The sequence below is a fragment of the Pan paniscus genome, chromosome 1 (assembly GCF_029289425.2).
Source record: "Pan paniscus chromosome 1, NHGRI_mPanPan1-v2.0_pri, whole genome shotgun sequence".
Taxonomy (NCBI): Eukaryota; Metazoa; Chordata; class Mammalia; order Primates; family Hominidae; genus Pan; species Pan paniscus.
The window spans coordinates 205,868,996-205,883,452 of NC_073249.2; the positions used below are offsets into that span (position 1 = coordinate 205,868,996).

Sequence of the window (14,457 nt, forward strand, 5' to 3'; positions counted from 1 at the left end):
CCCAGGGCAGGAGGCCGTGCAGTGGATACACGCATTGCAACACGAATTCCCTCTCATGCCTGCTTCTCTTGCCAGGTGGACCAGTCTGGCCTGGGCTTGCCCTCAAGAGACTATTACCTGAACAAAACTGAAAACGAGAAGGTAAGCGTGCCTCTCCCCTCCCAGCCCGCCTCCCAGGATGGTCCTTCCTGCTCCGTGTCCACACCCACACCTGTGCAGGTCTTTGAAGCTAGGGGAGCCCAGGGGTGTCAGTGACCTGATGGGTGAAACAGGCAGACCCTGGCAGGGGAGGGACACCCCTAGGCTGGCTGTGTCACTCAGGCATCATGGACACAAGGGGCAAGAGACAGGTATCATTTGTCCTGGTTCTAGAGAGAGGCAGAGGCAGCAATAACAGCTACCACAATTCGCCTGGCCCTTTATACATCACCTGTGACCCTCCCATTAACCCTGCAGATACTGAACTTCATTTGCCTCATCTGTCAAACAGGAATTCGTTTTGTCTTGCCTTTTACAGAAGAGGGTATCAGGCTCAGAGATGCTAAGTGATCTGCTCAAGGTCACATAGCCAGTAAATGACGAGCCTGAGATTCACATCCGGATCCACGTGCTCCGAAGCCCATGGCTCTCCCTCCCCCTGGCCTGCCTCTTGTGATGCCTCTTGGGGCGACCTCACCTGGAACTCATTCATCTGTCCTTTCATCCTTCCGCCGGCATGTACTTGACCAAGCGCCCACAGAGTGCCTGATGCTGGGGAGATGGTGGCAGACAAGACCACCATAGCCTTCCTCCCACAGGGCCTGTGGTTTGGTCGGGGAGGCGGATATTATTTAACTAAGAGAAAGTGGAGCTGAGAAAGTCTACCGTGGAGACCTAATTCAGATCTTGGAACACGGGTGGGGGTGGTCAGAAAAGGTGCATTCTAAGAATGGAAAGACAGCCCCAGGACAAGCCCTGGAAGACAGGGACCAGCCCAGATGGGGACCTGTGAGACAAGCCAAGACTTGGGGCTTTCTCCTGGAGGCTGTAGGGAAGCAGCGGAGAGACACGGCCCCGAGATCATTCTCAATGCTGTGTCTCCCACGGGTGTCTTCTTTTTTTTTTTTTTTTTTTTTTTTTGAGACAAAGTCTCTCTCTGCCGCCCAGGCTAGAGTGCCATGGCGCGATCTGGCTCACTGCAACCTCCTCCTCCTGGGTTCAAGTGATTCTCCTGCCTCAGCCGCCTGAGTAGCTGGGATTATAGGCACCTGCCACTATGCCCAGCTAATTTTTGTATTTTTAGTAGAGACGGGGTTTCGCTATGTTGGCCAGGTTGGTCTCAAACTCCTGACCTCAGGTGATCCACCCACCTCAGCCTCCCAAAGTGCCAGGATTACAGGCGTGAGCCACCACACCTGGCCCCACGGGTGTCTTGGGGGCACTGTGCAGCCCCCTGGCTCCCTGTGCCGGACTCGGCTGGCCAAGCCCCCCCTCCAACTCTCGTCCAGTGGATAGTTGGGGGGCAGCCACTGACAGTTTGGGGTATGGGCCCTGCAGGTGCTGACCGGATATCTCAACTACATGGTCCAGCTGGGGAAGCTGCTGGGCGGCGGGGACGAGGAGACCATCCGGCCCCAGATGCAGCAGATCTTGGACTTTGAGACGGCACTGGCCAACATCACCATCCCACAGGAGAAGCGCCGTGACGAGGAGCTCATCTACCACAAAGTGACGGCAGCCGAGCTGCAGGTAACTTGAGCGCCGGCTGCTGGGGAGGCTGGGATGGCCTCCAGGTTTCAGACAGGGCCCTGGGCTGGGGGCTTTTATACTCATTTCATCTAGTCCTTGAAACTATGTGACAAAGGAAGGATGGTTGTTATGCCCAGTCCACAGATGGAAAAACTGATGCTCAGAAAGGTCAAGTTACCTGCTGAAGGGCACACAGCTAGTGAGTGACTCCAAAATAGGCGCCTGGCCGACACCAGGCTGCTTCTCTGTAATTAATAGTGTTTACTTGGAGGCTCGGGGTCATGACCACACCAGCTTACATTGACAGCGCCTTTCCAGTCTCTCCAGCACCAAGCACATCGAACTTGGTTACAGTGAGCACTTAATAAATGCATGGTGTGGATTCTGTCATTACTTTTCCCTTTTCTGAGCCAGATCAAGGTCCGGAGGCTCCTAAGTGGCAGAGGAGCCAGCCACAGATTGGCTCACTGTACAACAGGGCGTTAGATCTGTGATGCTCTCTGTCACCCATTGGAGAAGCCCAACGTCCAAGGGCTCAGCCTCTGCCAAAGGCTGCCCTCTGGTGGCTGCTTGGTTCTTGAGGGTCCAGAGTTCCAGAGCATCAGCTGGCATTGCAGAGGGATCAGCAGAATGGCCACCACCAATCTTGCCATTTCTTGACATCACCCAGGAATGCGTGGCCAGGCCTTGCTTCTCTGCTGAGGAGGGGCTCCCGCAGAGTGTCATCTCCCTCCTTCCTTACCTTGTGACCAGCCAAATTTGACCTGTTGTCCATTCCTTCTACTTTCAGGAAGAACACTAGGTCCCTGCCCTTTACCCTCCTCCAGCTGACAGGTGTATATGGGTCCGTCTTGGGACCTTGCGCTTCATGTGCTTCCTGGCTAGTGGGGGACACCAGCTAGAAACAACCCTGTCTCATTGCTGAGTGCTTTGGGCAAAAGCAGCGGGCCCTGGGAGCCAGGGGTGGGGAGAAGTCAGGGAAGGTGAGTCTAACGATGAATGAGCATTTCCAGGCCAACTGGGTGTCCCAGGCGGAGATGCAGGCCGTGCTAGGGCCCACGATCAGGGTCAGGGGAGCCTGGCCTCCTGCTGGTGCTGGCTGCCCTTCAGCTCCCAGAGAAACTGGCCTGAGGCTCAGTGGTGCTGCTCAGACCAGGATGGAGATCAACAGCTGCTGTTAGATACCATCTGGCACTCTTTTCCTGCTCTGAGGCCAGGAGGCTGAGGGTGATGTTGTTTGTGCATTATAATTTGGTTTGTTCCAGCCCATTTCTCAGCCTGAGGGGCCCCCGCAGTGCCTCAGCCCCCTACCGTGGCCATGATGCCAACTGTCTGTGCCAGGAATAGCGGAGAAGGCACAGGAGCCCTGAGCACATCAGCCCAGCATGGCCACCAGGTTCCCCCCAGGCATCCTATCACCACTGCTTCTGCTCTCTTCTTCCAAGCAGAGGAAGAAAGGCTTTTCCTCCCTCCCAGCTGCACAGCTGCCAAGGTGGGGGGAGTTTAGCAGACTCAGCAGCTTGTAGTACACAAGCCCTGGGCTTAGATTCAGAGGACTGTAAGCCCCTTGGAGCTGTAAGTGCTGGGATTATAAGCATGAGCCACCACGCCTGGCCAAACAGCCTCTGTGTTCTAAGTACCCAAAGTTCAATTAAGATCTTTAGGAAATATATGGATTCTCTCGAGTTTTTACAGATATTTCTGATTAAATTCTAATGTGAATTTGGCTGCCTTCCTTGTAAAATGGGCTTGGCTCGTTCACTCACCCCAGCTGTGTGCCAGAACACAAATGAGACATAGCCCTTGCCCTCACAAGGGACTGTGGTTCCTCTTTTTTTTTTTTTTTTTTTTTTTGAGACAAAGTCTTGCTCTGTCGCCCAGGATGGAGTGCAGTGGCATGATCTCAGCTTACTGCAACCTCTGCCTCCCAGGTTCAAGCGATTCTCCTGCCTCAGCCTCCTGAGTAGCTGGAATTACAGGCAGGCACCACCACGCCCGGCTAATTTTTGTATTTTTAGTAGAGTCGGGGTTTCACCATGTTGGTCAGGCTGGTCTCGAACTCCTGACCTCGTAATCCACCCGCCTCGGCGTCCCAAAGTGCTGGGATTACAGGCATGAGCCACCGCACCTGGCCTGTGGTTCTTTTTTTTTTTTTTAATTTGAGACAGAGTCTCGCGCTCTCGCCCAGGCTGGAGTGCAGTGGCGCCATCTTGGCTCTCTGCCAGCTCCGCCTCCCGGGTTCACGCCATTCTCCCGCCTCAGCCTCCCGAGTAGCTGGGACTACAGGCACCCGCCACCACGCCCGGCTAATTTTTTTGTATTTTTAGTAGAGACTGGGTTTCATCGTGTTAGCCAGGATGATCTCGATCTCCTGTCTTTGTGAGTTGCCCGCCTCAGCCTCCCAAAGTGCTGGGATTACAGGCGTGAGCCACCGCGCCCGGCCTGTGGTTCTTAACTTTAAGTCACAGAGTCCTTTGAGAACAGATCAAAAACCATGGACTATCTCCCAGAATAAATGGGTATATATGCATATTTTTAAAATTATGTCTGACATTTAAAGACGTCCTGGCCGGGCATGGTGGCTCAGGCCTGTAATTCCAGCACTTTGGGAGGCCGAGGCAGGTGGATCACCTGAGGTCAGGAGTTCAAGACCAGCCTGACCAATATGGTAAAACCCCGTCTCTACTAAAAATACAAAAATTAGCCGGGTCTGGTGGTGTGCGCCAGTAGTCCCAGCTACTCGGTAGGCTGAGGCAGGAGAATCACTTGAACCCAGGAGGCGGAGGTTGCATTGAGCCAAGATCACACCACTGCACTCCAGCTTGGGTGACAGAGCGAGACTCCGTCTCAAAAAAATAAAATAAAATAAAATAATAAAGAAGTCCTGGCCCCCTGAAGCCTGTGTTCTAAGTAAGAATCTCTTCCTGGCCTGCCACACAGGGTTGTTGGAGAATAAGTTGAGGTAAAGGATGAGATTTCATTCAGTAAACTCATTTGCACAACCCAGTACAAGCATAACATATTATATTCATCATTATTGTTACTATTCCTTTGTTATTAGCGATGTCACCCAGGAACCCAGCACTAAATCAATTTGATTCATTCTACTCTGGGACAGAGAATGTCTTGTTCCCTGGTGTCTGGAAATGGGGTTTTCTTCCCATACTCCAGGTAACTTAGGGAAAAGCACACCAGGTTTCACAGTGTGGTTCTAGGCTAGCCCTGCTGGGGTACAGAATGCTTCCAGGCTAGTCCCCAGCAGAGTCTGAACTCAGAGCTGTGAATCAGACAGTCTTCCATTACTTCTGGGGGCCTGAGGACCTTCCCCTTCCTTTCTAGGACACTCACGCCAAAGGCTGTTTGGGCCTGAGCCCCATTTTCTACCCCATTTCTCCAGCTGAGATGAAGCTCAGAAGCATTCTTCTCTTCTCTCCCAGTTTCAAACCTATTTGAATTGGTTGGTTTGTGACCCACAGTACTCCTTGGCTGCAGGTGTGGAAAATGGAGCTCACTGGTGTGCCCCAGAGGGTGTGAGTCACAAGTGGAATGTCCTAGTCAGTTAAAACAGCCGTCTCCATGGAGATGGAGCTAGGCACATGTGTTTAAGATAGGAGTTCACTAAAGCAGCCAGGATGGAAAATGTGAAAATCCTGGTATTCAACACATCTTATCTGACAGTCACGGGAACTTCCCTGCACAGAACACCTGCTTTCCCTAAAGGGCCAGGGTTGTGTTGAAGAGTACACAGGGATTTCTCACCGTCTTATATCTGTACCTTGATCAGAGAGTTCCAGTTGTCTGCAGTTTATGGAGCTTTCGTCCACTGTGCAAACACTGACAGTTTGTAAACTTGTCAATTTTCCCAAGGCCTTTGCCAGCAGGTCATGCAGTCAGGTGGCTCTAATGGTGGAACCCTATTTGAGGATCTCACAAGCACAGCTCCAGTTTTTGTAGTCACAGAAATGTTAAAGATTAGCCTCAGAGGTTACCTGCCTGAGGGCCTCCTACCAGGAGGAGGGCAGAGAGGACAAGGTAAAGAGAAAAGAAACTCAGGGTTATTGGGCAAGCAGGTATAAGAGGCACAGATCTATCAGCTCTGGGAGGAGAGGCTGTTTTCCCCTTTTTGGAGAAAGAACAGAAAAAGGCTGGAGGTCCCAGAGCTGGTTCCTCCTGGGGATGCTGATCCAGGTCTGCTCATTCTTAGCTCATTCTTAGCCCAAGTGGCTCTTCCCAGCTCACCTAGCTGGCAGGGATGCACTGGAGCCCCCTGGCCCCCAAGTCTGCTGCGCACATCTCTTACCAGCTCCGCAGGTATTTTACCATCAGCCACGGTGGGAAGAGTTACCCAGAAACTGAGAGCCAGTTGTTAACTGTTTTGTTTTTGTTTTTGTTTTGAGACAGAGCTTCGCCCTGTTGCCCAGGCTGGAGTGCAGTGGCATGATCTTGGCTCACTGCAGCCTCCGCCTCCCAGGCTCAAGTGATTCTCATGCCTCAGCCTCCCAAGTAGCTGGGATTACAGGCGTGCACCACCACGCCTGGCTAATTTTTTTATACTTTTAGCAGAGATAGGGTTTCATCATGTTGGCCAGGCTGGTCTTGAACTCCTGGACTCAGGTGATTCTCCTGTCTTGGCCTCCCAAAGTGCTGGGATTTACAGGCATGAGCCACCGTGCCCGGCGCAGTTGTTAACTGTTTACCAGCACGCCACTGCCTTCAGGACCTGCCCTCCTCACAAATTCACCTGTCCTTTGAGGTCCTTGTTCCCCAGCAGCTGAGTTGCCCTTTTAAACCCAAAGAGATGAGTGAACCTGGGTTTTAGACCTCCACAGTGGCTAGTTAACTATGTGACCTCAGGAAAGTCACCTTACCCCATCTGCAAATTCAGCATCTCTTTTTTTTTTTTGAGACCGAGTCTCGCTCTGTCGCCCAGGCTGGAGTGCAGTGGCGCGATCTCCGCTCACTGCAAGCTCTGCCTCCCGGGTTCATGCCATTCTCCTGCCTCAGCCTCCCGAGTAGCTGGGACTACAGGCGTCCACCATAATGCCCGGCTAATTTTTTGTATTTTTAGTAGAGATGGGGTTTCACCCTCTTAGTCAGGATGGTCTCCATTTCCTGACCTCGTGATCTGCCCGCCTCGGCCTCCCAAAGTGCTGGGGTTACAGGCGTGAGCCACCGCGCCCGGCCTCAGCATCTGTTAAGCGGGGGTTTATGGCTACCTCTCTCACAGAGGGTGTCATCAGTATTTACCAACAGGCTATAGACTGGTCTTACATTACAGATCAATTTTACTTTATTGATTGATTTTTCCATGTGAAGGCCATATGTGGAGCCTCTCTCACCTCCTTTGTCTTGCATTTTGTCCTTTTTCAAGAAAACAAAAGAGAATTTGGAATTGGACAGGCCCAGGAACGTACATGGGAGACCTTGAGCAAAGATTGTAATGGCCAATATTGATGAGTTGCTTGCTAAATGCCAGACATATCCATCTAAGTGATCGACATGTACAGGCATTTTTGCTGTAGCAGTATATGCAATTCCAAAAAACCTTGTGTTCTATAAAATCGCACACTAAAAATAGCAGAACGTGTGGGGAAAATAGAACAAGAGCAGAACAAAAGTTATGCAACTATACTTGAGGATACTGTGCTAAGCAAAATAAGCCAATCACAAAAGGACAAATACTGCCTGATTCTACTTATATGAGGTACCTAGAATAGTCAAGTTCATAGAGACAGAAAGTAGAATGGTAGTTTCCAGGAGTGAGGGTTGGGGCCAGTGGGAAGTTATTGCCTGATGGGTAGAGTCTCACATTTGCAAGATGAAATCTGTGGGGCCAGACGCAGTGGCTCACGCCTGTAATCCCCTCACTTTGGGAGGCCAAGACGGGTGGATCACCAGAGGTCAGGAGTTTGAGACCAGCCTGACCAATATGGTAAAACCCCATCTCTACTAAAAAAAAAAAAAAATTAGCCAAGGGTGGTGGCAGGCATGTGCCTGTAGTCCCAGCTACTTGGGAGGCTGGGACAGGAGAATCGCTTGAACCCGGGAGGCGGAGGTTGCAATGAGCTGAGATCACACCACTACACTCCAGCGTGGGCGACAGAGTGAGACTGTGTCTCAAAACAAAATAAATAATTTAAAAAAGCAATCTGTGGCTGGATAGTGGTGGTGATGGTAGCACTGCAGTGTGAATGGACTGAATGCCCCTGAACTGTGCTCTTTTTTTTCTGAGGCAGGGTTTCACTCTGTCAACCAGGCTGAAGTGTAGTGATGTGATTTCAGCTCACTGCAGCCTCGACCTCCCAGGCTCAAGCAATTCTCCCACCTGGGACTACAGGCTCAGGCCTCCATGCCTAGCTAATTTTTAAATTTTTTTTGTAAAGATGGGGTGTCACCATGTTGCCCAGGCTGGTCTTGAACTCCTGGGCTCAAGCGATCTACCCACCTCAGTCTCCCAAAGTGCTGGGATTACAGGCATGAGTCACTGCGCCTGTCCTTGAACTGTGCTCTTAAACATGGTGAAGATGGTGAATTTTATGTTATATGTATTTTACCACAACTTTTTTTTTTTTTTTGAGATGGAGTCTCGCTCTGTTGCCCAGGCTGGAGTGCAGTGGCGTGATCTTGGCTCACTGCAACCTCCGCCTCCCTGGTTCAAGCGATTCTCCTGCCTCAGCCTCCCGAGTAGCTGGGACTACAGGCATGTACCACCACGCCCGGCTAATTTTTGTATTTTTGGTAGAGACAGGGTTTCACCATGTTGTCCAGGCTGGTCTTGAACTCCTGACCTCAGGTGATCCACTGGCCTCGGCCTTCCAAAGTGTACCACAATTTTTTTTTAAGTTGTGCAACTTTGTAATCAGAATCCTAACAAAACAATAATTAGAACCTTGAGGAGTACCTCAGCATGGCTGGAGGCTGCCGTGGGGAAAGCGCCAGCTGGGAAATGCTAGCTGTGGACACCAAGATCCTGCAGATAAGACAGGGAGCTCTGGCCAGGTGGGGTGGCTCAAAGTGCTGTTAATCCCAGCCTTTTGGGAGGCCGAGGCAGGCAGATCATGAGGTCAGGAGTTCGAGACCAGCCTGACCAACATGGTGAAACCCTGTCTCTACTAAAAGTACAAAAATTAGCCAGGAGTGGTGGCTCACACCTGTAATCCCAGCTACTAGGGAGGCTGAGGCAGGAGAATCGCTTGAACCCGGGAGGCGGAGGTTGCAGTGAGCTGAGATCACGCCACTGCACTCCAGCCTGGACATGACAGCAAGATTCCATCTCAAAAAAAAAAAAAAAGAAAAAGAGAGCTTTGAACAAGCGCCTTTAGGGTCACAGAGAAAGTGCAACCTGCTGGAGGCTGAGAGTTACAGGGCTGGAAGGAACCTCTGTGAGGAGAGGAAGCCCCAGGCGCGAGGGCTCATTTTCAGTCATCTTAAAATAGAGCAGACCAGGCTGGGTGCAGTAGCTCATGCCTACAATCCCAGCACTTTGGGAGGCTGAGGCAGGCGGGTCACTTGAGGTCAGGAGTTCAAGACCAGCCTGGCCAAGATGGCAAAACCCCGTCTCTACTAAAAATACAAAAATTAAGCGGGCATGGTGGTGGGTGCCTGTTGTAATCCCAGCTACTCGGGAAGCTGAAACAGGAGAATCACTTGAACCCTGGAGGCAGAGGTTACAGTGAGCCAAGATGGCACCACCGCACTCCAGCCTGGACGAGAGAGTGAGACTCCGTCTCAAAAAAAAAAAAAAAAAAAAAAAGTAGAGCTGACCAGCCTGCTGTGTGCATCAGCTGAGCTGAGGGCTTTTCCTTTCTTGCTGAAGGTTAATGTTCAACCCTTCCCGATCCCATGCCTGAGAAATATCACCTTCGGACCAATGCAGCTCACACGTTATGCTGCTGTCATCCTGAATTTACCAATCATGTAGAAGCTCACGGATGCTACTTACAGAAGCCCATGTTGAATAGAACAAACAGCATAAGCTTGTTCAGTCCTCACAAATAACCCAGTGAAGTGGGTTCTGTTATTATGGTGATCCCCACTTCGCAGACAAGATACTGAGGCCCAGAAGGGTGCGTTAACTTACCCAGGGTTACACAGCTAGCAAGGAAGAGAGCTAGAAGATGAGCCCAGGCAGTTTGGCTGCAGAGTCTACAAGCTCAACTGTTTCAGGCCTGTCTGAAGCTCAGTCTCCTCATCCATGAAGCAGGGATAATAGTACCTACTGGTTGGACTCGCGTGAGGACCAGTTGGAATCATATGCATCAATCATTTGCCACGGCTCCTGGCACACAGGAGACGCTTGCTGAATGGTAGCGGCAGCTGCTGCATCTTCTCATTGCATCCTCATTCCATTTCAAGTTAAATTTTGGTGTTGGACTCCTTAGAATTCTACCTACAGCATCTCTGATAAAAGCCCGCCAGGCTCCGCTTGACTCTCTGCCAGGTGCGCTGTCAGATGGCGCCAAGCCCAAGCTCTTTCCTTTGCTTCCTGTAGAAGCCCGTCCTAGAGCCCTGGGCTATGAGGAGGAGCAGCCCCACAGGGTCACATTGTCCTTTTCCCTTGCAGACCTTGGCACCCGCCATCAACTGGTTACCTTTTCTCAACACCATCTTCTACCCCGTGGAGATCAATGAATCCGAGCCTATTGTGGTCTATGACAAGGAATACCTTGAGCAGGTCTCCACTCTCATCAACACCACCGACAAATGGTAAGGGGACCCCCAGTGGCCTGGGGCACGCCTCTCACAGACAGCCCTCTTCTTGGGCAGGTGGGCAGGGGTGGGGATGACAATCTGACTCAGGAGAGTGGGACCTGGGCGGGCTTTTACGAGAGGCAGCAGGACATCCTGGTTACAGGCACAGGTTTAAATCCCAGCCTCTTTCAAACTACCAGCTTTGTAGTCTTGGGCAAATTTCTTAACCTTTCTTAAGTTCATTCTCCTTCTTCATAAAATGGTGATACAAATATCACCTGTGGCCGGGCATGAACGCCCGTAATTGCGGGACTTTTGGGAGACAGAGGCAGGAGGATCCCTTGAGTCCCTGCGTTTGAGACCAGCCTGGGCAACATGGCGAGACAGTGTCTCTACAAAAAATAAAAAATTAGCCAGACATGGTGTCGCGTGCCTGTCACCCAGCTCCTTGAGAGGGAGGCTGAAGTGGAAGGATCTCTTGAGCTCAGGAGGCAGAGGTTGTAGTGAGCTGTGATTGCACTGTTGCACTCCAGCGTGGGAGACAGAGTAAAACCCTGTCTCAAACAAAAAAACCTAGCACCTACCATTTAGGGCTGTTGTGAGAATCCAGTGAAACAATCCATATGAGGTGATTTAATAGAGTGCCTAGCATATACTGGGACTCAGTAAATGTTGGCTATTATTTTTAGTTAATACTTACGATTTTCTTTCTTTTCTTTTCTTTTTTTTTTTTTTTGAGATGGAGTCTCACTCTGTCACCCAGGCTGGAGTGCAGTGGCGCGATCTCAACTCACTGCAACCTCTGCCTCCCAGGTTTAAATGATTCTCCTGCCTCAGCCTCCCAAACAGCTGGGATTATAGGCGCCTGCCACCACACCGGCTAGTGTTTGTATTTTTAGTAGAGATGGGGTTTCACCATGTTTGCCAGGCTGGTCCCCAACTCCTGACCTCAGTTGATCTGCCTGCCTCAGCCTCCCAAAGAGCTAGGATTACAGGCATAAGCCACCACACCCGGCAATACTTACAATTTTTAAAAAAATTTTTGAAAACTACCAAAAAAATAGGGAAAAAAATTTATCGTATTTAACTTATTTTTTTCCTAACTCCCCAAACTTACTTGTTAAAATTTTTTTAATGAGATGGGGTCTCACTGTGTTGCCCAGGCTGGTCTCAAACTCCTGGTCTCAGGCAGTCCTCCCACCTTGGCCTCTCAAAATGCTAAGATTACAGGTGTGAGCCACCTCACCAGGCTCTGAAAAAATTTTAAATGACTCCTGTTGATCTTGTGGTGTGTGTGTGTGTGCATATGTAGAGAGAAAGCATGGGGGAGGGCAGGAGAGAGGAGGGAAAGAGAGATGGGTTTTCTAATATGTGGTCTTTTTTTCCCATTATCATGACTAAATGTCTAGTCCCCTTTTCCCTTGACCTGTATCCTGAACATTTCCCCCCTTGTCATCTCAAAACCTCTGCAAACATCATATTTCATGGTTGCATAGTACTCCGTCGTGTACAAATACAGTTCTTTACTTCCTCCTTCTCATTGTCAGGCATTTTGGTTGATTCTGATTAGAGGTTAGATGTTCACTACAGTCTCAAGGTGACTTCTTGGCAACGGTGGCAACAGCTACAGATAGGTTCCCTGTGCCCTGCAGGTGGGGCAGTAGGAGCTGTCATCATGGAAAGCTTGGCCTGGCTGGGCTGAGCTTCTTTTCCTGCCCCTGCTATTCTTAGCCTCTCTGGCCTTCTGGCTGGGGCACCTCCAAGCTGTAGAAGTGGTAGTCACCTTCTCCAGCCCAGCCCTGTAGCATACACCGTTGGGGTGGGTCTCCATGCTGGGGCTTCATAGCTTCCAGACACAGAGCAGCTAGGCAACAAGCATTTATTGAGCACCTGTGGTATACAAGTGACTGCACTAAACACTGAAGCGTTTCCTATGGTAGAAGACCCAGGCTTTTCCCTTGAAGAGCTTACATTGCACGTGCTTAGAGAGCAGTAACCCACCAAGCCCCCGCAGGCTGGAAGGGGCCTGGGGTCACAGGCCAAGTTTGAGAGCCCCCTAGGGGCCAGCAGGGGAAGGGCCGCAATCCTCCCTGCCTAGGTGTCCCTGAGCCTCTCTGGCCTCCTCTCCCCGCAGCCTGCTCAACAACTACATGATCTGGAACCTGGTGCGGAAAACAAGCTCCTTCCTTGACCAGCGCTTTCAGGACGCCGATGAGAAGTTCATGGAAGTCATGTACGGGACCAAGAAGGTGAGCCTGCGACTGCGTATGCCTGAATATGGGCTGAGCGCCTACTTTATGCCAAGGTGTCTGTGGGAGCACAGGAAGGGACCTCAGCCAGCTGGGGGTGGGTAGAAGCTTCCGGAAGGAGTGCTTATGCCAAGTAAAGGGTAAAGAGGAGTCCTAGCCACTCAGCCAATTTATAGCAAAAAGTAGTTGCCAGTAGTGATGATAGATGCTCCCCTTGAACAACTCGTGGTCCTCACAGTGCCTGTGAGGTGGGTACTGTTATTGGCCCCACTTTGCACAGGGGACCACCAATAGTATTACTTATTCCCCGGAAACGTAAAACACAGAACAGCACCTGGTTCTCAGAAGCACCACGCGACTGTTCAGTGTTATTATTTTCCTCCCAGTTTGTAGTCTGGGAAACCCCAGGCCAGGTGGGCTCTACCTGCCGTTAAATGCCCCTGCCAGGAGCCCTGAGGGTCCATTCTTCCAGAGGCTTCGGGACCTTCCCTGCCCTCTCACAGGGGAACCTACCCCCAGTGGAAAGTTCCACAGCCACTTCCACCTTCTCCCCAAGGAAGTGGCTGTCACCCTCTCACTCATGCAGCCGACTAATGGTTACTCATTGAACTCCTGCCATCGCGTGCCAGGCTCTAAGCCCAGTACGGGAATACTGAGACAGGTGAGCTGGGGTCTGTACCCCGAGAGCCTACACCGGCTGAGGGAGTTGATAGGAAATGACCAGTTCTCGTATGTGCTGATGGGATACATCACGCTCGGGCCCCAGAGAGTGGCTGGAAGAGGCCCCAGCTACAGAGCAGTAGAGGCTGGTGTGCCAAGCTCACCTGGCACAGCTTCCCCAACCCAGACAGCAGCTAGCAAGACCCCAACAATCCTCCCCAGAGAGGAGGCAGAGCTGACTCCAGCTGGACCCCACTCCTGCAGCCCTTCCCAGAGTCCAATCCAGATGAGGATTGGCAGAGAATGGCAGGATGTGGGCTCCTGCTTCGAGCCCTGGAATGCATCCTACACGTCCTCTCTCCCATCCCCATGCAAACCTACCTCTGGCAGGAAGGGGACTGAGGGAGAGGGTAGCTGGGAACAAGCCCCATTTCTAACCAGAGGCACTTCCAAGGGCACCACCAGACCTTGGCCACAAGAAGCATACTGCCCTGCAGAGGACAAAGCGGGAGCAGTGGGTTGGCTGCCCTGCCTGGCCAACTTGCCTTCCTGCTCCTCCTGCATCTACCTTGGACTGGCCCTGGGTTAGAGATGGGGCCAAAGCCAGGATTCTGTTCCCTGCAGAATTTGGCCTCCCAGGGGACTTCCTACAGAGAGATTTGATCAGGACCCAGGATGATGGTTCCAAAGATGGTTCTGTGTGTGGAACATACACCCACATATTCTCTCACCTTCCCAGGTTACAGATGAGGAAACTGAGGCTCAGGGAGGTGAAGGGACTTTCATAGTCACCCAGCAAGAAAGCAGCAAGGGCCTTGTGTGGTGGCTCACGCCTGTAATGCTAACACTTTGAGAGGCCGAGACAGGTGGATCACCTGAGCCCAGCCTGGAAAACAGCAAGATCCTGTTTCTGTTTTTTTTTTTTAAATATATTTATGTGTTTATTTTAAGAAAAAAGAAAGCAGCAAGCTTGAATGAAAATCCCAGATCTGATATTTACAACTTTGAGGCACTTTCAGCTACTCACTTACATAATGATGATAATAACCAAAGATACCATTATTGGATATCTACCTTTTATAGGCATTATAAATTCCTACTACCGCTGTTATCCTCTTCCATTTTACAG

At 51.0% G+C, this 14,457-nt stretch overlaps 1 protein-coding gene across 3 annotated transcripts in view; it reads left to right on the forward strand.

Moving 5' to 3' along the window:
- The window catches only part of ECE1 (endothelin converting enzyme 1), a 127,143-nt gene that overhangs the window by 85,795 nt on the left and 26,891 nt on the right, over nt 1-14,457 (forward strand). For all 3 annotated transcript variants that reach the window (XM_034957437.3, XM_063594212.1, XM_003814395.6), the window contains exons 7-10: nt 76-141; nt 1,537-1,728; nt 10,292-10,434; nt 12,554-12,668. In XM_034957437.3, coding sequence (XP_034813328.1) covers nt 76-141; nt 1,537-1,728; nt 10,292-10,434; nt 12,554-12,668 — 516 coding nt within the window. The remainder of the gene's footprint in view (nt 1-75; nt 142-1,536; nt 1,729-10,291; nt 10,435-12,553; nt 12,669-14,457) is intronic.